Consider the following 24,197-nt stretch of genomic DNA (forward strand, 5'->3'; position numbering starts at 1 on the left):
AGCTCTAGGCCAAACTGTATTGCAAACAGCGGCATAGGTTCCTGGGCATGGGAGGGTGACCAGGCAGCTCTCGTCGTTTCGGCACTTGCTGCTGCAGCTGATGCCGCGAAGCAGCACCACATAAACGCATATCCATGCCCAAAGGTTCGATGCATGCACTGACGCCGTAGAGGATTGTTGAACGCCTACGTCATTTCCATTAGCCCGCACACACACAAACAGGCACACATGAATTTCTGAAGGACCCTGCCCCAAGAACGCCCACAGCACTTCAGTAAAAGGCTTTTTGAGCGACTTTCTCTCAACATAACTAGCTGAAGAGCACTCCGGTCTCGAGAGTTACTAGGCCTATAGATTATCCTTAGGTTCAAGGTGGAACTATTCCCGACTGTGCTTACGGAGAAACGATTTTTCTACTAGAATTGCACTCCGGGCTCGAGAGTTACGATGCCCATGTATCGTCACTAGTTTCAACAAGGTATAAATCCTGAATGTACTTACGGAGAAACGATTTTCATATTTGAAATGATAGAGTTGCACCATCGCAAGGGTCCTGCCGTGAACCTTGTGCAAGCCATGCATTGGCAACCAGCGAGTGTTCCCCCAACTGGAGGCATGACGAACCCGAATATCTCCAAAATTCAGCAATAGTAAAGGAAAGCACTGCTAACTGGAAGACAGAGGATTTCGTCCATTTATCTGGGCTTACCTTGAGGACACGATTCAGGGGTACCACATAGGCAGCGGCGGCATCTCGGAGACTGCTGGTTGGCTGCATGAACAGGAGGAAATATCTGCGCCAAATAATTTCCAACTCTACATTTTGATTATTTCAATTACACGTTCAGAGATCGGTCCCTTCCTGTCACTATTCCTGTAGGAGCAACCGTGCGGCTCATCCTCTGTCTTGCCGAAGGCCAATTGATAATAACGCAGCGGTGCCACTGCAACTCAAGAGTCCCTACAGTTCTCCTGGTAGTGCAGATCCCATTGTAGCTGCAGGCGAGTCTCATGGATGGAAAAAACTTCAGAACCAGTAGCACCTAGCGAAGCTCTTTGGATGCTGTCTGTTTACCGCCTGCCTTGACATACACATTCACGCCTGCGGACAGCTTGTTGGATCGTTACCTTCTTCCTCTTTGCGCAATTCTGTTTCCTTCCTCCACCAAACGCCTTCCCAAGGACGCCTGACCACTGCAGGCGGATTTGTGAGGCCCCAGCAGGCCAGTCCCCCCACTACTTCTGCTCATGGTACAGAAATTTCCTCGTAAGCACAATGTCCAGCGGCCTTCTCTGGCCCCTCCAGTCGCCACCACAAGGTGCATTCTCTTCCAGTATTTGCACACAATCGTCCTTCACCGATGCAGCACGTGGAGTACAACATCTGTCAAGAACGGCGAACACACTACCTCACGGATGAGACAGCAGCTGCTGTTTGTACTGCTCAGGGTCTTTTCTTAGGAAGCCTTGAGTTGTCCCTTTTTTATTTTGCAGAGGCATCCGCCTGAAGTAAAATCCGAAATGTTTTCTGGCAATAACGGTTCCAGGCTGAGCTCGTCGACGGAAGCAATACGGCAAGGGCATGATCAAAAGGTGAGCATCCAAGAGGCTGTTGGTCTCCAGTCCCCTACCAGCCTACGGCTCCCCTTGCGTTTTCTCCCCGATGCCTTCGCTGCCCTTCGTCTGCCCTCCCACGAGATACACTACGGCCGAAACCGCGCAGCTGCCTGTAAGGCCAACGGATGGGGGTTCAAAGATACCTATATCTACTTCCTTGACAAGACCACGTTGACAGTGACAGGAAACAGGTACAGAAACACAAAACACCATAGAGACGAACACTTCCTCCATCCAAATGCTGTATGAAATCTCTCATGCCACTGCGATAGTTGGGAATGCATCCTTCAATTCGGGAGCTTAAGGTGATAAAGTACGGCCTTCATATTTACGGTTTAGGCCCTACAGTTTAGAGTGAAGGGAATGCACGCACGGTTCATGGCGGTGCTCTGTAAATTGGCTCTGGTTCGTCTGATGCCCCCTCCCCTGAATTTGCGTGTTCGTTTGCTAATTTGCGCCCTCTTTAGGTACCCTCTGTGCGGCCAACGGCTGCAGCACTGGCAAAGGTTCACAAACTCCATCGAGGGCTTGGACCTCGAGGTGAAGTCCTTACCGAGAGAGGAAGTTATTATTAGCCCTCAGCGCCTTATTAAGAGGGAGTTCCTCCACGACCTCCTCTCCCGGGTGGGTGGATGTTCGCATCTTTGCCTGTTAAAAATGGGTATGGATAGCTTATCGCTGCTTTAGTCGTTGTTGAATTGAAGGAAACCTGCGAATGCAGTGCACGTCGCAATCATTGGGCTTCTGTTTGCCTGGCTATCAACTTTTGGCGACTCGCCTCCGTGAGCTTGCTGTTCGCTCCTTCCTCTTTGTCATACCTCTCGAGCGGGTTGTTCCCCGTATGCTTCTGCATTGTATTTTTATAACGACGAATGCCTCGTAAGCTGACGCCGGTGTTGCCGTGTGCCTAATGTGCTTTGCAAAACTTGCTGGATTGAGAGCATGCAAGAGCATTGCTGGAGCCAAGGGAAAGCTTGAGGAAGTTGAGTTTGTCATTTTATGAAAGAAATGTACTTAGTAGCGTAGCAGGTAGAATGCCGGGGGAGCACAGCCTTATTGGGCGAGTGAGTACCAACGCCTCCATGCCCTGCAGGCTCCTGGGGTGGAAGTTTCAGAGGACGGATTAGAGAGACTTTACCACGGACACGGTCATACGTGTGCTGAGATTTTCGCACTGAGGTACGGGCAGCTCGAACGCCTACCAGATGTAGTCTTATTCCCCAAATGCCACGAAGTGAGTGTTTCAACTGTCACTTGTTTCCCCCCCACCGGTCCCTTAGTTTCCAATTTTTCTGCAATGTTCCTTCCCACAAGTTGACCATGGCGCCAACTTATGTGCTGAAAGTCCGCCTTTTTCTTTGTGTGGAAAATGCACGACGAGCGGAGTCGCATGCGTTCAGGACGTGGAGGCGATTGTCTCATGCGCAGTACGACACGGAGTTTGTCTAATTCCGTTTGGTGGTGGGACATCGGTGACGTTGGGACTGGCAGTTCCTGAGGACGAACAGCGCATGGTGGCAACGGTATCTCTCAGTTACATGCAAAAAATACTTTCTTTTGACAGGGATGCTCTCCTTCTCACTGTAGAAGCAGGAGCCGTCGGGGTAGTCCTCGAAGAGCAGCTTCGCCGCCTTGGTGTTACCCTAGGCCACGAGCCAGATAGCCTGGAATTCAGCACAGTGGGTGGATGGGTAGCTACCCGCGCTTCAGGTGGGGCTTCGCATGCATTCATCTGGGCGTGTATCGTCGTATTGATGCCTATCGGATCTGGCGAATCTTCCTTCGTAGACTTTTTTGTGAGCGGAACCCGAGGAAAAGCACGCACCATTCGTCTTCTATTTGCTCTGGTCTTCGAGCCACTGACTGCGCATTGAGTTTAGGGATGAAAAAGAATGCCTACGGGAACATAGAAGACATCCTCATTGACGCAGTAATGGTAACACCACAGGGAACTCTTAATCAGCGCCTTGCCGCTCCCCGCGTCTCCAGTGGACCGTCTGTGCAGCAGTTGGTGCTGGGAAGCGAAGGCACACTGGGAATCATTACGCAGGTGGTCCTGAAGGTCAAGCTTCTCCCTGAGGTGCGTTTTCTGGGACAGGAGAGAACTCTGGGTCGAGCATTTGTAGAAATTCCCACCGGGCTTTTCTTGTTTAAAACCCTGAAAAGGCAGGTGTACCACCAGTCGAATGGGATGCGCGTACCTGCCAGGAAAAAACGTACGGCTGTGTGATGCACTTACCTTCCAGGAAAAAGTCTACGGCTGTCTAGTATTCCCATGTTTCGAGGTTGGCGTCGCTTTTATGCGGCATGTGGCTCTCAACAAGTTGCAACCGGCGAGTATCCGTCTCATGGACAAACGGCAGACCCAGTGCGGCGCTCTCTTCCGAGCTGTTCCCCCAGGTAGTGTCTCGCTGCTTGGCCTGTCTACCATGGTGACACGCAATTTAGAGCTCAAAATTCATCTACTGTTTGTTTGCATCGCTGTTCTGCTATACGTGCGACTTTCGCGTGATTATCACAATATACCGGCAAAGCACTATAGTGTTGCGCCTTGCTCTCCCCTGTTGCTACCCACAGGTGGCCTGGGACTCAGAGACGCACTAACAGACGGCATCAAGAGCTTCTACCTGAATAGGATCAAAGGTTGGCGTGAGGAGGATCTGTGTGCATGCACCCTTCTATTTGAAGGGTCTTCGGAGGAAGTAGCTGCCCAGCAACGAAACATTTATAAGGCAGCGAAGAGATTTGGGGGCCTTCCCGCAGGCGCGAAGAACGGACAAAGGGGCTATCAGATGACATTTCTGATTGCTTACGTCCGGTGAGGCAGCCTCCGATCTCAGAAACTAAAGCATTAGGGGAGTTTAACGCAATACTTGCGTCTTTCTGTTTCCCAGTCTATTTTTCAGCTGTAGTCTGCCTGCATGACCTTTATAGGGACTTCATCATGGACCACTACTGGGTGTTCGAGTCATTTGAAGCTTCGATCGCATGGCCATTGGTCCTAAAGTGCCGAAATTCAGTGCACAATTATATTTCGAAGGAGTGCAAGTGCGTAGGCATCCGTCATCCGCCCCTCGTCATGACTCGACTGACGCAAGTCTACGACGCGGGAGCTGTCCTGTACTTTTACTTTGGGTTTAACTGGGCTGGCATAGAAAACCCCATGAAGGTTCGTGAGTCTCCAACACGAGTTATCACCTCAAAACGAGCATGCTGTAATAGTGGATGCTTCGTATTGTCGTGGTGTACTTGCATTGCGCATGGCTTCCTGCTCCCCACTCTGCCACGACACTACGGTGCACTGTCGCATAAGGAAGCATTAGCCTGTATTCATCTAAGATGCGTTCCACACTCCAACAGAATGCCTGCAATGAGCACGTGACGGTGAGATCCTCTTGTGAAAGCGCAAGCACATGGAAACCTACGAGCTCCTTTGTCTCCAGGTCTACAAGCAAATTGAAGATGGTGCACGTAAAGTCATAATGGATCTCGGAGGAAGCATTTCGCACCACCACGGCATCGGGAAGCTGCGCCGGGAGTTCCTGCCCAATGCTGTTGGGGAAACAAGTAGGCCCTCTGCGACGTAGGCCCAGTTTAAAAAATCTGCATCGGTGCATGCGAGAGCGAAGTCAAGCCCAGATTATTTCAACTAAACGCCAAACTTTATTTACTGCATCCTGGAACGCCGGAAGGGCAACCTTGACATGCTTGCACTGCGCTGCATTTGTAATCAGGCGTGGCCGTGTTGCGTGGAGTCAAGATGTGCTTGGACCCAAAGAATATATTCGGGTGCAGAAATCTCTTCCATACTTGAGCATGGTGCGGACTCCATGTGCTCGCCATTAACTGCGCACCAATCATCTTCCTAGCCATCTGATGGAGTTGCTACAATCTGTCACCTAAGGGTTCCCAAGCCCCTGTTGGATGTGCCCTCCCACCCGGATTTGGAATTGCACAAATCCTGCTGCTTAGCACTGCTGGCTCGCGGAGTTGGTCGTATTCATTGCTAGATCCCATCGCTGAACTGGCTAAAAGCATTGGGTTAGAACAACCTGCCCACACTTGTGGCAAGAAGTTCAGCGGGCTGTCTAACTGGCTGGACCCATGTCCGACCTCCCGCATTCAATGCTTGTCAACCATGCTTCACTCTGGCTTCCTTGCCTTTATATTCAGCAGCGACTGCCAGAGGATCCAGTTACCGTTAGGCCTCTCCTACCTCTGCTGAATGCTCTGTACGATCGCCTCGAAGAGGTCCCTAGTGGTGGGGAACTTCTGACGAATCGCACACAGCGTAACCTGCATGTGTGATAACCTCGTGTCCCCGAATGCCTTGTAATGCAGCTCTCGCCCAGCAGCTGCGGCAGAAATCCACTGCAGAAGAGTTTTTAGTTCGTTGTCACCGCCGAATATAACACATCCCCTGCACAAGCAGTGCACAATTCTACCACCACATTCAGGAGAATCCGAAATTTCAAATCTCTGTCGAATATACAATGATACTGACAAAAAGCAATGTACTTGCTCACCATTTCCCAGTTGCTACCCCAGCCCTTGTTGCATGAATCGCATCCTCAGAGGGGTCGCCCTGAAAGCCAAGGGCTGCCTTGAGAATCTCTCGCTTCATGCTGCGGGTGGAGTATTGCTCCCTTTCGTTCTTAACAATAATAGCATCAATAGCGACTACAGTTGTCTCGCGTCGTCCCATCGAATCCAAGGGAGTGTGGCCGTGGATACTCCAGTGAGAGCCAACAGAGACCACAGGAGGAAACACCTAAAAGGTACCTTCGTAACCTGCCCACGCCGCATTGAATGCAAGCGCTTTATACATGGACTAAACACACGACCAAAAAGGGCTCCAGAGAAGAAACAATGCCACTGAATTTGATGTGCTGGCACTGCGGAACCACGAATCCCCAGCTGCTGGTAATCTAGTAAGCTTGGACAGAAGCAAAATGCGCACTAGTGTTCTGTAAGTAGATTGTCACCTGGGTACAGAACGAGACTCTCAGCGCCCTTGACGGTAACTGCCTCATCATCCTTCAGGGTGCTCGCGAACAGCATAATCACGTGTAACTCGAGCCTCCGCGCATCAGTTCTTCCTGGGCAACGTGGCCTGCCCACATGCTTAGGCCCCCAACATACATGTCTGCAAAATCGACCTGAGAAACCAAATAAACGAAAGCGCCTATTCTGAGCAAACGCAACTGCCTGTTGCAATAATCAGACTTGGGAATAAATATGTACGGCGAGATGCATACAGCAGACCAAGCTGACTGCGTGCTGCAGCATGGTGCTGGAGGCAGTCAGCTGATGCCCTTTCCTAATAAAGAAGCTTCAGCTGCTCTGATTCAATACAGCCCACGCAACTGCAACGCACCTGCAGATCTCCATCGCTCTTCGTGATATCTCCATAAATGTCGACCGTTGCGTCTGGGAGTGGAAGCGGCTGAGTAATGATTGTATTGACGTCGACTTCGTTTCGAGACACTCTTTCTGCCTCCGGCTTATCAAAACTGGTGGCCTCCGGAGTGTGCAAGTAAAAGCTCATAATTTCATTAGCGGGAGAAACACTTCGTGTCTTGCCCTCGAATGTGATCTCTTGACACAAGCAGGTAGCTGTGCAACTAGCCTGGGTGAAGTCTCTGTCCTTGAGCATCTCCTGCCAGCAGCTGCCCATGGTTTTCCTCATGCTATCGAAGTATATCAGAACAGCCTTGAGCTTCGGCTCCCGCTCAAGGAACCCCCGGTGATGCATATCCAGCGCACTGAGACGCAGCCTACCTCAGGCGCGCAACAGCTTCCGTTGCCTTTGAGGAATTATCCCGAAGTACTTGAATTCGTCGCAAATGAACCGACTGTCTCAACCTCATCATGTGCTTCAGTCCCTGTTGCCACATTTACACACAAGGAACAATAAGTGAGACGCCAATCCGAAGCGGAATGCCAGCACAATTCATAACCAGCTCCCCCCACAGGAAACAGAAGCCTTACCTGTGGGAAAGGATCATGTAGACGCATACTAACACCCGCCAAGAATGGTAATGTAGTCGTGAAAAACTCCTTGCCCTGCGCCGAAAAACTGGTCAATCGCTTGTGTATCTGCAATTGTCCACCGCCACGGTAGTTGCCTGGGGGGAAAACGCCGGCAAAGCAGCTATCCGCAGTACAGACGCCGGTGTAAAACAGATATGCGCCGCACGACTTCACTTACCAATTAAGCATCAGAGTTTGAAGCTGGTGGGGAAGCTAGGAGAATGAAACCACCAACGAAGAACACGAAGAGGAGCTGCTGCGCCGTTGCAGAAATCGCCCTGCAGTTCCCAACGCAGTAGCCTGGCGTGTCATGGCCGGAATGTAAATACCTACTTCTCGAAGTAGATTCACAAAAACTCCTCCAAACGCTGATGCACTAGAAGGAATAGAACCGCCTGCAATGCCCGCCAGGATACCTTGAATTCGCCTCTGGTGAGGTTCCCCTGCAGGCCGAAGGATTGCAGACGGGACCTCCTCAGTGCTCGCTGAAGGTGCCTGAAAGGCCCACGAAGCGTCGACGACCTTTGCCAGTACGGCCACTATAATGAACCAGCTAAAGCTGCTTGAATGCATCCTAACGGTACGCCTACGTACCCATGGGATCCCATGCCGCACCATGTCGCTAGAGTGTGGGGGCAAGAGGCAATGTATTACTAACCTAAAAACAGTGAAGGTCGACAAAGCTAGCGAAAGAGCCAATTCTCGGCTCGTGGTGCTCGACGTTGAAGACATCTAATGCACCCGTCGCCGAAGTCCCCGTAGGAACACAATGACTCTCTTCAGCTAGCGGCCAAAAAGAAAAACCAGCCAATCTGAACATCCCCGAACGCAATGTTGTATAAGGAAAAACTGAGAAGTCTTACGTTTCGGCGAGTAGCCTTGTCGGAGCAGGGTCATAACGCTGCTGAGCCGCCTGAGCCGCTCGTCACTAGCAACATACCTTTGAACCAGCCAAGCAGCCATCCGTGGCCCACGAGGCTAGTCACAGCCATGAAAAACTTGCTGCTTCCAGATTTTATATTTCTAAATAGGCAGGCGCTATTCTAAGTGACTTTAAGATCATGCATGCCACAAGGGGACCGATACTGTGGTCCCCCAAGACCGACGAACATCTTGCCCTTCCTCGCCGGAGAAGCAAAATTCTGGTTCCCCCCTTCTGCCTTAGTTGTCACTGATATGTTAAGCGATTGTAGCGAGTAGTGAGTGTCTCGTAGGGACCCAAAGCCGTCATAAAGTAAGACTGCTACCCTGTCCAGCCGTACGCGTCCGTGATCGTCCCCACAGATCTACGTTAGTGCTGGGCTGCCCGTAGTTGCTGCGGGTAGGCTAGACAGTGCAAGTATCCGACTAGGCGGTTACAAAGGTGTGCGTTCTACGCCTAAACACCTACGAAGTTCTTAACCGCTGATTTGCCTGCCTCATGTTCGTTGTCAACTGCGAATATGCCATCCCGGACCACCAACAAGCAATAGCTGTTTTCAACTCGGTTCGTAGCCCCCGCTTGTCGTATGGTAACAACAGCACATTAGGTGCTTCCCCACCTCAGAAACAGTATTATCTGCACAGAAAAAGTCTAAAGCCCAGTTCATTACCTCTACTACCTCTTGATGCGCAAATCCACAGTTCACACGCGACATACCAATACAACAGAAGCAGGCAGCAACTCCTGTTCCTTCCGTTCAAATCCACACACCCGGGCAAGACGAAATATACCTGCGTTTTCTTCCGTCTCGTTTATCCTCTTGGCTCAAGCTGCGCTTCTGCAATTACTCGAGAGGCAAACTGCTTAATCGTCCGCACCACAAAAAAACACAAACAAATCCCAGCGCATATCCCTGTGACCTCCAAGTGCTTCTTAGACACCGTGCAGAGTCCGAAGACGTTGACTTCTGTCCCCTGAAGTGCAAACGACTTCGCGGCCAGTGCGCTGTCGAGGCTTTGCAGCTCTCCCCCCACTATTGCATACAGAACGGCGAACGGTATGCCAGTCAAGACCGTAGAAAGGGCGAAAGTCGTAGCTGATATGGGCGTTGTTCCCAAGAAATAGTTGTTGAAGGTAAAAGGTAGTATCACCCGCGTGCACAGTACAAGCTTCACTGAGTCCTTCTGCAATGCTAACTCAATGGCTTGTAGCTGTTGGCTGCGACGCACAAACCGCCGTACAACAAACTGCCGCAGCAAGAAACGAGATATAGCAAACGCTAGGCAGGCAGAACCCAAACTCCCACAGAGAATAACAACCACAGCGAGAGGGGAAGGTCCCATCAACACCCCCGCCAAAACTGAAAGCAGCGGAGCGGGAATGAGCAGTCCAGCGACGATGTAAGTTAACACGTATGTTGCGGGGCTATTCCTTTGGCACTCCACAACCTGACGAAGCACATCTTTCAGAGGCAAGAACCACAAAAGCACCAAAAACACACCGACTGCAAGCCCTGCGAGTACAGACTGTGTGCTCCCGCATGCCAAAGGCGTCTCCTCCGAGTCTGGGCGCACGTCTGGGCTCTCAGACGAAGGCGGTTCAGAACGGGGATGCTTTTCGAGAGTTAGTAGCTCCTTCTCACGAGGAGATACGGCTGCTACATCTTCAAGACTGCCTCTCCTCGGGGAGTGCCGCTGGCTGAAAAAACGGAGAAACACTGCCATTACCGCCGCACACTATTAGATGAAGATAGGGGGAGGTGGTGAGAGTGCAGAATCTGGAATAAAGTAAATCGTGCCCATCGGCCAATCTGAAAGGCGCAGACGGTCAAGTGCCCCGCTTCCGAGCAGCTGCGGCCAGTCAGAAGTCCACTGCCGTCGACCCGAGACTTGAAGGAGGCAAATGATGAAGATAACGACGCAAATCGAAAAAAAATCATTCAAGAACAGCATAATTTGGCTAAACAGGAAGCATGCACTGTCTGAGCCTCCTCGACCAGTGAACTTATGCGGGAAGTGGTAGCTAGGCATGCAGTCGCGGGTACCGCAGTAGGAAAAACGAAGGTGAACAGAATGCAGGACTCCCAGGCTAGCAACACATTTCCTCCTTCCCTTCCATACACATCGATGTATTACTGTGAAGGTAAGTCCAGGTAGCTCGACGGCCTCTGGAGCAGCCAACTGCACCCGGGTCCCCTCCATCCTCTACGTCCGTGCGAGGGTGCTTCACCGGTTGTGATTTTTGACTGCGGCTGTGCGAATTCCGCGCGTCTTCGCTTGGTTCCACTGTTCCCCTTGCTTCGCCGCTTCAAGCTCGGTGATCCGGACACTAAATTGAACAGGCGGTCGTGCAACCAGTGATTGCGGCATGGTTTGTGTAGCATGGTCTCTGAAGATTGCACGCGTTTTGGGTGGCTACTGCGAGGCGATGTAAATATTTAGGAATTGTGTGCAGCGCTACTGCTTGTTGCAGTAGCGCTGCACACAATGCAAAGGGGTCTTGGTATGCCTGCGTGTGGGGTTGCCTCGCGGCACCAGTTTACAGCAAGCTGCGATGGAATTCATGAGTGGCTGCCTACATTCCGCAGCAGCCCCAGGCCTTTGTGCCGCTGTGATTTGGGCACTTGGGGGAGGAAGTAAGGTCAGCTGCTTCCTAAGAAGTCGAATGCATTGTGCTTTGATTCCCTTGAACCTCACGACGGCCTTGCCGGGGACTTTTGGTCCATGGGGTAGCAAACATGGCTGGAAGGCGAAGGCCACACAGCTGAGCAACCTGGTGCGTAGATCTGGATAGTCGTGAATAAGCTTTGTGGAGGAATAGGCAGGTGTTCATAGTTCGCCCTCGAACCTCCGTCGACCTTAAGCATTGTTCTCCTATTCGTAGGGGAAATAAATCAGATCTGCTTCTCCGCAGGGAGGGGACTATCTGCTGGGCGCCTTGTTAAACTTTAACTACCGCATTGTCTGCATCCTATCACGGCGTAGCGTCTTTACAACAAAAAGAGTTCGTTGACGGCGTGTCAGGCTTGACGGGAGTGTGCGGAGTTGGTATATGCATATCCACAGGCTCGCACGCTGCCTGCAGGCTATAGCATGCTCTGTGTGAAGCTTCTACGTGTATTCCTCCTGGAGTTCATGTTGCCTACTAGGGGTCAAGTAAGTGTTCAACAGCTGTCTGCAGCATTAGTGCATGCAGGAAAGGGGGCTTGGCTTTGGTTGCACGTGGGGCTGCCTTGCAACATTAGTTGCAGAGAGAGGCGTTGCAGCTCATTTCAGGCTGGTGACTCCCCGCATCAGCCCCAGGCCGTTCGCCGCTTTGCTTAGAGCGCCTGGGGTCGAGGGGAGGGCAGCTGCTCTTAGAAACTCTTATCTTTAGCCTGCTGGTTCGGTTAATAAGCTATGGAATGTCCTCGGATAAGATCTCTAACTCCCATTACGTTTGAGACCATCGCATTCCCATAATGCGCACGAAGAGCTACAGTAGCTACTTGCAAATTTTCGTCGTTATTCGAAAAGGAGGCCCGGCTATGGCGGTTGTATCCAAACATGCTGTTCCGAATCATATTCGAACTGTGGAAGCATTCCGAGATGCGCTACGGCGTAGGTTTGTTCCCAGATATACAAGCGAATATGGCAAAAATGAGAAAAGCTAAACAACGGATGCTGTCGATAAAGCGCTGTATTGAGTAGAATCAACCCTTCTTGGACAGAAGTCCAACGGTGGAGGGAATCTGGCATCCAAAAAGCCAGAGGGGCGTATAGAGATGCTAATCTGGTCTCTTTGCCAAGTCACATTCTTTGAGATAGGGAGCGCATAGAAAGAGCGAAGGAACTGGAGAAGGATAGAAAGAGCGAGGAGCTGGAGAAGGAAGACTTCGAGCAACACCGCCAGCGGAACCGAGAATGTGATCAGAAAAATGCTCTTACGTACAGCGCGCGGCAGTGGTGGGGCCGAACCAAGTAACAGTAACACCTGCTGCTGACCCACCACAAGCTAATGCAGTGCCTATACAGGTTCTTTTTAGTAATCAGTACTTGCTAGTGCTACTTGACACAGGCCTCGAAGTAAATCTAATATCTGAAGCTACAACGAAGAGCTGCAAGCTACGTCTTTATCCCTTGATGCAGTCACTGCGGCTAAGCTTTGTGGATGGCAGACAGGAGAGGCAAGACAGCAAGTATGGGTGTAGAATGCCAACGATTCAGAAATGGGTCACATTACAAAGACACAAGACTTCAATGTTGAACCAGCTAACCATGGCGAAACCCTAGGCATGGCGTGAGCGGCTCAGTGGAAGGTGCGCATTCGGCCAGCAGACGATACTGTTGAGGCGTGTGTGCAGGGGATCACTGAGAGACTGCAGTTCTGAGCGCTTACAGTGGCATTTGTATTCTGTAACTGGAAAGAGCTTCCCAAGTATAAAGGAGCGAGGAGGTTCGTGTGCAGTGCAGAGGCGCTACCGGAAGTATTGGAGGCATGCATGCACACCGCTTTGCTCGTCATACGAAATTCGCAGGTTTTGCTGGGTCCAGGCAACACTTGAGGAACAGCAGACGTAGGCGTAGGTAAAGGAAGAGGTCTCAGAGGTGGCAGGTATCAGCGAGCTACCAGCGGGCGAGCCACGCGCTGCACGCCCACTGCTCCCCATCAAAGTTACTTCCGAAGCAGCCCCGAGCTTTAGTCCAAGGTATAGGCACCCCCACATCTTGACCACGAAGTTGACAGGCAAGCATAAGTGCTAAGAAAAGGCAAAGTTCAATCGTGAGTTGGCGCATTTGGATACAGCCTGGTGCTGAAAAAGAAAAGTGAAGGGAGGTATCGCGTGCGCATCGACTGCATGCCCCTCAACGAAATCATACTGAAGCAAAACTTTTTTTTTGATAGCTAGGGTCGAGAAACGAGTTGACCGCTAGCAGGGTTCAGCAGACTAATCACCATTTATGTCCGCTGACGCGTTTTTCCCGATGACAGGCGCAATACTGCGTTCCACACCTGATAGAGTACGGTGATAATTTTAATAGTTCATAACGAGAATGGCTGCAGCGCAAAGCTAACTTGCTGCTGTTGTCTACATTGCTAAGGGGCCCTCCAGCAATGGCGAATGCAAGACAAACGCATTCAGCGCAGAAGGATGCCGACGGATAGACAAGCAAAGAAAAACAGCAGAAAATATAAACAAAATGGATTTCCCTAAGCGATGTTAAACAAAATGAATTCGTGAGCATGTACAGGGACTCAAATGCAGCACTCGCGTACTTTGGCTTCGTCTTTGGGTTGTGGATACACCATCGGGATGCCCCTATTGGCTGCTGAATGGCATATGCAACGAACCAGTATGTGCGGTCACCTTACTTAGGTTTTGGCACTAGCAGGGCCTGTATCCTGAGCAGCAAGAACTCCAAAAACAGACGATCCAGCTACTAGAGATGCAATAGCAGCCGGCGCAGCAGCAGGAGGCGGCGCATCACCAAGAAGCGCAGCAGGACGAGATGACGCTGAAGGAAATGACTGAGTTACAGAAACAAGAGACCCCGCACCAGCACCAAGCCCTGCAGAAAGACGCCCCCCGGTCCACCCGTTCCTTGCCTGGGTGACCAGGCACACCAGGACGCGTGCTGCTTGAAGGGGCAGATGTAGCATGGGCTGTCTTGATTTGGAACATGCATTTCTACTTGGGTGCAGGCTGGTTACTGAAGGCCAAGGAAATGTTTAGCAACTGTCTACGGTTTTTGTGCAGGTAGGGAAGGGGGGATTGACTATGTTTGCTCATGGGGTTGGGTTGCACCATTTGTTGCAGCATGATGCGTTGCAACTCATGAGACGCCGCCTCCTCCACCTCCCTCCCAACCCCACCCCCTAGGGCCTCTCTGTCCAGCCAGTCTAGAGACTTGTGGGGTAGTTTGGGAACTATAATGTGAACTCTTTCACTCAACTGCAGTTCTCGAAGGTCCTCAGCTAAGATCAAGCAACCCCACTATATACTGCAATTCCTGCTGTGAGACACCCCCGCATGCACGCATGACGAAGTCCCATGCAACAACATAGACAACTGTTTAACACTTTTCACGCTCTCAGCATATCCCTCAAAATCAAGCTGAACGCAAGTAGTACATATACGCGCTTGAGACAGATCGCGGTAAGCTGTTTAGGTTCTCATGCAGTCTGAAAAAAACGGTAGGGATTTAAGGGTAGGTATTTCTAGAAGCAAGTACCCACTTCCTTCATCTCCTGACTACTGTTAGTCCTTCGTCAAACCGTAAGTAGGGAAGGCTCGGAATTCCTGGGTTCATGACAAACGAGCATAGTTCACTGCACAGGCACTGGACAATTCCTTAAACCCCTCATCCTACACTCACCTACTTAACTGCAGGCATAAATATTATCAACACCTAATGGAGCACCAAATGCAAGGCTGAGCTTGGTAGTCTGCACTGCAGAGGAAAAGCCTACTATTTCACTGGAACAAGTTTCAAAGAGCCACTATGCACTAGTTAGGAGAACCGGAATCTGTGAAGATAAATATTATCCCTCTTTCGCATGAAGCGCTTCGCCTTGCTCTCTAGGTGGGCCCTGCCAGCCCCAAAAAAGATTTACACAAACGCCGTCCGGTATTGGCCCGCTCCCAATTTGCTCATTTAGTTAGGCTTATCTGCATCTTGACGCATTTTAAGTACAATTTTAGTAGTTCTCCTGCACTTCCAGTCCTACTTTGGTCTTCGGTACTCCAGACGGAGCCGTATAGCCCTGCCTTGGTATAGTCCCGTCGACTGGATACCGTGAAGGGTTTCATGCAAGAGTTATAATTGCAGCCTCCTTAGCTTGGGTTAGCATGAGCGGTTTAGGAACGAAAACGCTTTTTCTATTCGACGCGAGACATTACCAGTAACGGCAACGGCACGCGTCAAGCAATGTGGGACCAAGCGGCACCTCGAGCCGAAGCCAAGCGTGCAGATCGCCTCCGGGGTCGTAAAGTTGTTGTTTTGCTCGAAGATGCGTAAGCCAAGTTGGCGATTCAGCACACCCTGCGATACCGTAGGTCCTGAAATCACAAATCCTCGCATTTTCTGTTTGCTTGGGCGCAAACTGGCTGATGCAGAGTACTGGAGCTTGCTAAGGGACGCCAAGGCGGACTTCAACTCCTTGAGGGCCTCCAACACCGCAAGCTGCTGCAGCAAGAAAACAGAGACAGCACAGTGAGTTACTCTCCAAGAGTCTGGACGTGCCCGCATGATGATTTTAGGATGAGGTGGAAATACAAATGTTTCAGTTTAAACTCCTCCACCTGAGCTACCAAATGAAACTAATACTGACTTATCTTTTATATTTCTTATTTCTTGCCCAACTAGAGTGGAAATTACATTAGATGAAGCTAAGATAGATATAGTAATATTTTTGTCCTATGCTGCAGCATTAGCAACAAGTGAAGCAGCGAAAGTGCAATTAGGACAGGCATTTGCACAATAGTTGTTTTTCTCCCTGCAGATTTGTAAAGAGTACTTGCTCTTTTATAGGGGTCAGCCGAGAGTTGTCCCCTAATGTGGGGACGTGATGGTGTGGTGTTTTGTTTAGGATGTGCGCCCTGATATAGTTCACCACTGCCTGTTGGCCTTGCAAGAGTCGCCTCTAAACAAAGTAGGCTGCAGCCTGTAATGGATGGTCTCGCACTGTAACCCGTAAAGCTGTTACCTGGTATATGTTGCTTCAGCGTTTTACCCGGAGAATGGTTCTTGCAGGAAAGGGCAACCCTAAGCATGCTCGGGCGCTGTGATGAGTCACTGTGGCAGTTGTTCTTGCGTTTCAGGCCGGTCGTTTGTGCGTGTTCATCAGAACTCGCGATAGGCAACTGATTGAAGTTCATCCACAACTCCGAGTCCCGTCGACTTACGAAGAATTCAGAAAGCTCATGGGTGAGGCCCAAGAAGAGCTGCACGCTCCATAGTGGAAGCCACAGAGTCAAGATGGTCCTCTGCATGATTCCGGATACGAACTTACTGCTTACTATCCAGCTGATTCAGGTCGGAGTGTCCAGCTTGTTTCTGCTGTAGTGAGGGAGTACCTGTTGCTTTTACTCATGGTCCGTGTTCGTTCACTTCAGTAAATCTTATGCACACGCGTCGGATTCGCGCAGTGGAGAAGAATGTGACCCTTCTGCAAGTGAGTGGCCAGACCAGCAGACCAGCTCCACCTTCCTTGCTGGCCGTCGGTACGCCTTCTTGCTGTCGTAGGGGTTAAAGAAGTTAAACGACAGTGGTGAAGCCTCGGAGGGTGTGTGGGTGCCACTTGTTGGCGCAGGTAACGAAGAATGATCCGAACCTCTTTCTCCCTATTGGCTCCCGGAAGATCGGTGAGACGCCTGGTGGTCTGGCTACCCCAACGCACGCTCTTGGTGTACTGCGTTAACTGCATAGTGCGGTGCTGCCCAGTGAAAGAACGTATGAATGTTGTACCTAGCACCACGGCATCTGGTAGAAGTTGCATATCACAGATCTCGCCTCCACGGCTTTCCGTCTGCCTGGCCAGTCGGAAGTTGTTTGTATACAGACGGTGGCAAGTGTACGGTCGTCCAATAATAGGCAGAAAAAGCCTTTAGCGGAGGGCGTTTAGCAGCGGGTCGCCAGGAGCTGCCTTTCCTTTTGTAATTGTGCCTCCGCAGCATTTTCTTCTAAAGGTCGCCATGTAGACCTCGAAAACTTCGTGCAGCAATTTCAGCACACGGAGAACCCCGTGCTGTTCCTTGTTGGCGCGGTGGCCCATGCCAACCCTAGTGCGTAACCTAGGCATTTTCCCCACAACTGCTATTTCGTCTCCATTCTCCGCCTAAATCTTAAACACTCTGACTGCTGCCACCGTAGCCAGGGCTTTTATCCATTTTTCTGTGGGTTTTGCGCAGCCGCTAATAATGAACTCGCCGAAGAATGCATTTCCATCTCCCCGTGCGGACTAAGTGCTGCGGTGAGAAAAGCACTGAGGAGCTGCTGCGCAATACCCTGAATCCTACGACAGTCAGAGGCCTTGTATTGCCAGTAGCTGCCGGCATTATCCGCTGCATATATTCGTGTTGTAGGGTGTTGGGAGGGCTCTCCGGATTGCTTTGACAAACGATTTAGCTGTGAATGTGCAAGGGTAGTGTTGTGAATACCGCAGGTTTGCTGCAGCAGCCTCTGTACGGAGTTCGAGAATTTGTGGAATATCTATTAAAGGCCTGATTTGCTAGCAGCTTTTCCAAAGGAATGGCTTCCACCAGTCCACTCAGTAAATTACGCGTACAGCATCCGAGATATTCCTGATTCAGATTGATTATTAACTTGCTTTCGCTGTTTTTTCGTGGGCTTTGCTCCTACTGTCAGGCAGTATCATAGCTGTTGCTAGGAGGTGGCACTAAATCGTAGAAATTGCCTCGGTTGACGAGGGTGTGTCAGACACTAAAGTATTACGGATTTCTTTTTGGCGGTCTGTAAATCCGGCTGCACGAATACGCTATAATTTTGCATCTGTGCAGAGAACCGCTTGCTATGCTACGGCCCTTGCGCCGGCTGCCATGGCAATGCGTGAACTGGCACACGCAAGCTCTGCGGCTTCCTTATGCACTAAATAGTCCCACCCAAAGCCAAGTAGGCAGTGTGGGAAGACCGCGGGCAAGAAATATGGCATAGAATAGGCCGCTGTTCCAAGCAGAAAGTGACAGTACTGACTTCCCACCCACCCCTACTTTCCTCCATTCCCTCCAGAGAAAATGCCGGGGCCCAGCGCTTCCTTAATTTAGAAGAGGAGCGTCCGAAAGGTCTATGCAGCGGCAGACCGGGCACGAGTTCTCGTTGTGTTCCTCCCCAATGTCGCAACCGCACCGCTTGCTAACGTACATGCTGGTTTCGTCCACCGCTGTCATGTCACAAGGGGTAACGGTGCGAATTTTGCGGCCTGCTTGAGCAGCGCCATGGTCTGGTTCTGACACTTTACGAAGGGGGCGGGAGGTTTCCATGGTAGCCTCACTAGCAATGTCTTCGGCTGCAGGCTGCTTCTCCTTCTCACCAATTTGCAGCTCTTCCGGTTGTTCGACAGCTTGTTCTTCAGCAGGTTTCTCTACAATTTCGGGTTCTCTAGCCTGCTCTTGGGCTCGTCGTTGTTCATCAGCAACTCTCCTCTCGTCCTCCTCCTTCTGACGCCGCGCCTCTTCTTCGGCCTGGCGAGCTTGCTCAGCAGCTGCTGCAGCAGCTGCGGCAGCAGCTGCTGCCTCCTGTTCTGCCTTCGCTTTTTCTTCTTCCTCACGCGCTTTGGCTTCAGCTGCCTCCGCCTCGGCTCGGGCCGCCTCCGCCTTGGCTCGCTGCTCTGCTTCCCGAGCTGCGGCCTCTGCGGCAGCCTTTTCCTCTTCTTCCTTCCGCTTCTTCTCCTCCAGCTCCTTAGGATCTGCCCTCTTGGGCTCTTTTGCCTTGTTCTTGCCGCAGGCGGCTCCCATTGTCACAAGGGAAGTTGCGTCGAACTGCAGAGTGGTGCTGGGGCGCAGGGAGGCCCGGTGGCCTAAAACAAGGACCAAGATGTGGTGAAAGATGCAGTAGAAGTTGAAAAAGCCACTGGGAAACGCAAAAAAGTGCAATTAGTAGAGTAAATGAAAGGTGTGCGAGCGAAATGCGAGGCAGTCGATGCAGCAGCCAGCGGCCTGTCGGGGACTGCTGCACAGTGAGCGCAGAATAACCGGCGTTAAGGGGGATCCCAATGACAAGGAAGGAGACAATTCCTTCCGCGTTTGCTATTTCTGTGTTGAAACCAAGAACAATTGCTCGGAAACGGCAGGAAGAACCTCGAGTGCACCAGGGCTCTCCCGATGCGGCAGCTCGCAGTGGTCAGGTTTGGCCGGCAGCTGTTGTCGGCTGCGCTGCACCCTGTAATCACCCGAGTGCACACGCTGAGCAGTCAGGAATAAATTAAGGAGTTTAAGGGCTGGACTAGCCAAATGACTTCAAATTCTGCTTAATGTGTAATGTTTTTTTTAATTTCATCCAAATGTTCTCCTCTATTCGCTGCGTGCTCTGCAGTTGCTCAAACTGAGATGTTGGATGTGCCTCTGGATCGCCTGTTTCCCTATAGGAAGAACGGAACAACCGTAGCTTGCCCGTGATCCTCTCTCATTCATTTAGACTCAGAATACTTTCTTATTGAGCTTGGTACTTTATGGGAGGCGGGAACCTTTCTCGCACTTGAGCTAGCTGCAGCTATAGTCGTACCGGTCTGGGGCGGTATTTGCCGACTAGACATTGTAAAGCATTCAAATTCTTAGAAAATAGTTGTATGGACACTCTTGCTAGCAAAACAATGTGAAGGAACGCTCGTGTTGGTACCAAAAGGATGGCGGTGCATACTTGGCTCCTACGGAGGTGTTGAGTACACGCCCTGCTTTCAGTGACCTTCGACGAGCAGAGGAACAAACCCTAAATGAAACCAATTGACGAAACTATATCTCTTTTGAAAGGGACCAAATCATGATCTGCAGGCCCCGCGTAGGATCCCCTTGGGGCGTGTCTGACCACGAGCAGTTGAGGTGTAAACGCATTACACTAGGGGAATACACTAGTGCATTCATTGGAAGTCTACTCGCTTGTTTGCTAAGATTAACTAATAAATCCTTTTACAAGCTGATGCAGCGTTGCAGCAAGCCGAAGGGAGAAGCCGTAGATTTTTCTCCATTAATATCCTATAGTTATTCAGCAATCGCTTTACTAGGAAAAGCAATGGATTTGCCATGGAATTCTTCCTCCTCCTGCAGATCGAAAAAGCACCGGCCCCGACATTTTTCACCTCCTCTGTCCATCCTCACTTCAGTCACTGCCCTATCTTCTGTAGCCCTGGTCATTTGATGTTGTTGTCTCTCTATTATAGTTGGTGAAGTGTTCCAGGCGGCCTGTAGCTTCTCCCAAGGTTCTGCTGGCTCGCTTGACCTGCTCAGGCGGAGAGCGTAGCACGTTTCCGGTCTCCCCCCATGCTCTCGACGAAGCTTCGGTGGCTGGCCTGTGCGGGTACCCCATGAACAGGATGGATAATAGAAAAGCTCCCTGACCGCAACTGGCATCGAGACATGGAAATTTTCTGCCTTCTTCCGTTGTTTTCTACCAGAGCTCCACCCTCGTGGTCTCCGTCTGCTTGTCTATACCCACCTAGGATGATATTTCCTGCGGGAACCTTACTAATCGGAGCGGCAAGGCACTTTCGAAAGGGCGCTTCTGCGGTATTGAGAGCGCCATAAGAGTGCTGCACAACCACATCAGCCTCTTCTTCCGTTTTGCTTGTCCGTGCCAAGGCTGTGGCGGCGGTGGACTCTTCTGAAACTTTGGCGCTCCCCCTGGAGGCCATTCTGTTTGGTATCAGACGGGAATTTTCATCGCCGTTGGTGTAGCTGCTATTACCGCTGCTGTGTGTAGTGACGTGGGGGAAATGATGTTCAACAGAAGATCTGCTGTGGCCGCTCCCGCCGACAGAACTATTTACTTGGGGCGGTTGAATCGCTGGGAAGGTCGCAGACGGAGTTAATCCTATCTCGTGGAACCGTCTTCGGTGCCGCTGTGCCTCCTCGAGAACTGTTCATGGGCCATTCCTCCTCCACATCCTTCCTTGCTTGGCTAACAATATACCTGTAAGCTTCCGAACCGTCTGAATCGTGCATACCAAATAACCCAGCTTGGCCCGGGGTTCCATCCTGAAGGCCACTCCCTAATCTCTCCACGAGTTGACTGACTTGTACCCCAGCCTGCACTGAGTTCTATGACGGGAACGGCTTTCGGGATGTTTTGTGCGCTGGGATACTGTTCTCTTCCCTACCTGGGCTTCACGAAAGCGCTCTAACGGAAGAGCAGCCTAGGTGTTTCCGCACAATAGCGATTTTTGGGTTGCCTGCACTATTGTTAGGCTTTCTCTAGGCTGACTTTCATCAAAGCTGTCCTTCATTGTCTGTACGAGTTGAGGCGGCTGCAGTAGATTAATGCCGACAGCGCGCTGGACAGGTTTTGGAGAGCGTAGGATAGTACCATGCTCCTTTGTCTTGTGAATGGTCAGCAGTAAAGGGGAAAAAGCAGCAAAAAAGTTTGGCCAGGCAATCAGTTTTCCTAACTCCCCGAATAGATCGACGTGTAGCTTGCTGGTTTCAGCATGGTGCCAGACGCTCTCTGCGCTGAATCAAAACGAATTTGACTCTTTCTTTCCATGCTTGTGCTAGCTAAGCCAAAGCAGTAATCCGCAAATCCGACTGCAATGGGGCAAAAAGGAGCCAAGGTTGTTTATAGCCCGGCATACATATGGGGGTGTATGCACATGTTCCGCGGTAAAGCGTCAAAACGCAACGAGTCCTCTTTCTCGCTCAGTCAAACTCAACAAAGGCGTGGACGGGCACTAGGCCCCTGAAGAGCAGAAAGGGTCGATTTTTTCCTTACTACAATTGCATTATCACCTACTGAATGCGTATTCCTTCTCGAGCATGAAAATATTTTTTCGTCACAACTGTAGTCATATGGCCTATTGAAATTAAAAAATGTTATTTATTTCAAAATTTCCGATTGAAATTTGCTTACATTGTTACTGGCAAATCTTTCCGCCTAAATTTTAAGCCCGTCTCTAACGACATTTCCACTACTGACGAATTCGTGTAAGCTGCTCTCATCGTCAGCAGTTTGCCGTATCGGCAAGTGATGCAGTTGCGTGCGCCTTCAAGCTATGCGAGGTGTGAAGGTGCCGCCATAGCCGACCAATGTGACTACAAAAGGGGTTCCTCTTTGCATGGGTCACAGCAGATTTGGGGAATCGAGTGGCATCACGCAAATACCTACTTTTGCTCCACTCGGCTCCTCGGCAAAGTGAACCGACTACAGAGTATTCTCGATTGAAGGCGACAGCGTTGACGCATGAGCTGGAGCTCCACGTACTTTTCTAAGCTTTTTACTGCATCGTTTTGTGTATCACCTGCTTCTCACCCAACCGCTGGCCGCTGAGCCCAGAACGCCGCGCTTGGCCTGCATGCCCGGTAGTGTTTGACAATGCTGGGCAGCGGCCAACTCAAATTTAACAGTCATCAACAAGTGTACGGCTATACGATGAGCAGCTGGGTCAGAATGTGCTTTTGGGTGCGGCCGAGAAAACTGGGCGGGGGTCACTCGGCACCCGCTAACGGAGAGGCGCTGACAGTTAATATCGAAAGTAGCTTCTTCCAGCGTCCTTTAGCAAAATGTCGATATACTTAATTTCTTCTCGTTGGCCATAGTTCCTTCATGCTACGCCAGTGTTCCAAAACGACTGGCCCTTGACCTGCTGTGGCACTAGCCCGTGAAGTGCCTCAAACGGGCATTTTTCACATGATCTACAGCCTTATGCCTGTTTAGAATAGTGTAAGAGACTTTTATGAAAGAATCCCCTGTGGCATCCATACTCGGGATTTGTATGGCAACTTCTCAAAGTGTAGCTCTGCCTGCTGCATCCCACTTTCGGAACACTGCATTTTGGTAGTGTCACTGGGTGAGGCGTTTCCTCAAAGGAAGCAGCCACCTAAAAAGGTAGCTTAATTTGGAATATCGTGCAATATTGCTTACCCTTAACTATGCGCGTTTGCCTAGAGCTGTGGCAACTATCTGCCCTCTCCCCATGGTAGGCTGAGCGAACCCATGGACTAGAGGCGAATCTAGGGTGCAGCACTCGAAGGGAAACCTCGCTACCTACTATATATTGCCTCACTGCTTGAGTGTGAGACTGAAGGTCCCTGCTTGACTTTGGGCCGCTCGTGGTGAACAGCTACGGCAGAATATAAATCGTTCGCCTTGACCTAGTGAAGAAGCATTGCTACTAGTAAAGAAAGGTAGGTCTGCGTGTACCCTGTAGGCACTCGGCTGGGTTGTACCTCTGCATGAAAATAAATGTGACTGCAGGATGGCGCGAAGCTGAGGTAATTCCCAATCTTGTTTCTTCGATGCACGTGTTTACATACTGTGCATACGTATGGGAGCGAACACCAGATGTATACAGTCATTTGGTGGTGACCTGCACCTTCATCGGAGTTGCTTTGTTCCTTTTAATACTGGGGTGTACTTCCTGGGAAAGGCATGCTTTTGAATTGCCCTCACTGCGTCGGTTTCGACTCCCATTGTTCAGCGTATCTCACCCCACGCCAGATGCTAAAACTCACCTCCACTAACTACAGCAACTGTCGGGGCCGATGGAGGCAAAACCAAAAAAAGCCCCTTCGTGAAAGAAACCGGAATGCGGCGCCAATGGCAACTCAGTGAAAGTCGTCACCATTCCATGCAGCTATTGGCAGCACGCATGCATGTGCATAGAACAACTCCCCGACAGTTCGCGTAGTTGAAAAAAAAAGAAAAGAACAAAGTGCACTCAAGCAGTCTACAGCGTGCTTCTGCATCAAATAAGTTATGCCTGTACAACGATCCATAAACAAGCGACAAAATACAAATATGGATGGGGATGATGGGTGATGAGCAGACGCTCCGTTTCTTGTGCTCTAGCTTGTTCAGTGGCCCGTCAAGCTCCGTAAAGTGGCGCAATGACCGCCGGCGACTGTTCAGTTGGGGTCCTTACTGACCAGAACAGGGTCTAATAAATGCTGCAGAACCAACAGGGGGGCCGAGAGGACAAAAAA

The 24,197-nt window shown here is 50.7% G+C and overlaps 5 protein-coding genes across 5 annotated transcripts; 2 read left to right on the top strand and 3 right to left on the bottom strand.

Moving 5' to 3' along the window:
- Positions 1-1,521: 1,521 nt before the first annotated feature.
- EAH_00003700 (hypothetical protein, conserved) lies at positions 1,522-5,463 on the top strand (the record flags this gene model as incomplete). The annotated part of the gene is made up of 9 exons (XM_013397332.1): positions 1,522-1,808; positions 2,085-2,241; positions 2,711-2,851; positions 3,018-3,327; positions 3,498-3,697; positions 3,864-4,435; positions 4,552-4,786; positions 5,061-5,200; positions 5,352-5,463. The coding sequence occupies 9 exons, from the start codon at positions 1,522-1,524 to the stop codon at positions 5,461-5,463; spliced, it is 2,154 nt and encodes a 717-aa protein (XP_013252786.1).
- Positions 5,464-6,680: 1,217 nt separating this feature from the next.
- On the bottom strand, positions 6,681-7,372 carry EAH_00003710 (hypothetical protein; the record flags this gene model as incomplete). Its single annotated transcript, XM_013397333.1, has 2 exons — positions 6,681-6,776; positions 6,995-7,372. The coding sequence occupies 2 exons, from the start codon at positions 7,370-7,372 to the stop codon at positions 6,681-6,683; spliced, it is 474 nt and encodes a 157-aa protein (XP_013252787.1).
- Positions 7,373-9,384: 2,012 nt separating this feature from the next.
- Positions 9,385-10,296, bottom strand: EAH_00003720 (hypothetical protein, conserved; the record flags this gene model as incomplete). Its single annotated transcript, XM_013397334.1, has 1 exon — positions 9,385-10,296. One exon carries the CDS (start codon positions 10,294-10,296, stop codon positions 9,385-9,387), a length of 912 nt encoding a protein of 303 aa, XP_013252788.1.
- A 5,184-nt stretch (positions 10,297-15,480) lies between these two features.
- EAH_00003730 (nucleolar essential protein 1, putative) lies at positions 15,481-17,770 on the top strand (the record flags this gene model as incomplete). Its single annotated transcript, XM_013397335.1, has 9 exons — positions 15,481-15,566; positions 15,669-15,765; positions 16,142-16,204; positions 16,374-16,479; positions 16,668-16,726; positions 16,865-16,916; positions 17,226-17,336; positions 17,463-17,524; positions 17,717-17,770. 9 exons carry the CDS (start codon positions 15,481-15,483, stop codon positions 17,768-17,770), a joined length of 690 nt encoding a protein of 229 aa, XP_013252789.1.
- A 556-nt stretch (positions 17,771-18,326) lies between these two features.
- Positions 18,327-19,025, bottom strand: EAH_00003740 (hypothetical protein, conserved; the record flags this gene model as incomplete). Its single annotated transcript, XM_013397336.1, has 1 exon — positions 18,327-19,025. The coding sequence occupies one exon, from the start codon at positions 19,023-19,025 to the stop codon at positions 18,327-18,329; it is 699 nt and encodes a 232-aa protein (XP_013252790.1).
- Positions 19,026-24,197: the final 5,172 nt, after the last annotated feature.

This window comes from Eimeria acervulina, genomic scaffold, assembly GCF_000499425.1.
Source record: "Eimeria acervulina Houghton genomic scaffold, Eah_scaff13, whole genome shotgun sequence".
In the NCBI taxonomy this organism is placed as follows: domain Eukaryota; phylum Apicomplexa; class Conoidasida; order Eucoccidiorida; family Eimeriidae; genus Eimeria; species Eimeria acervulina.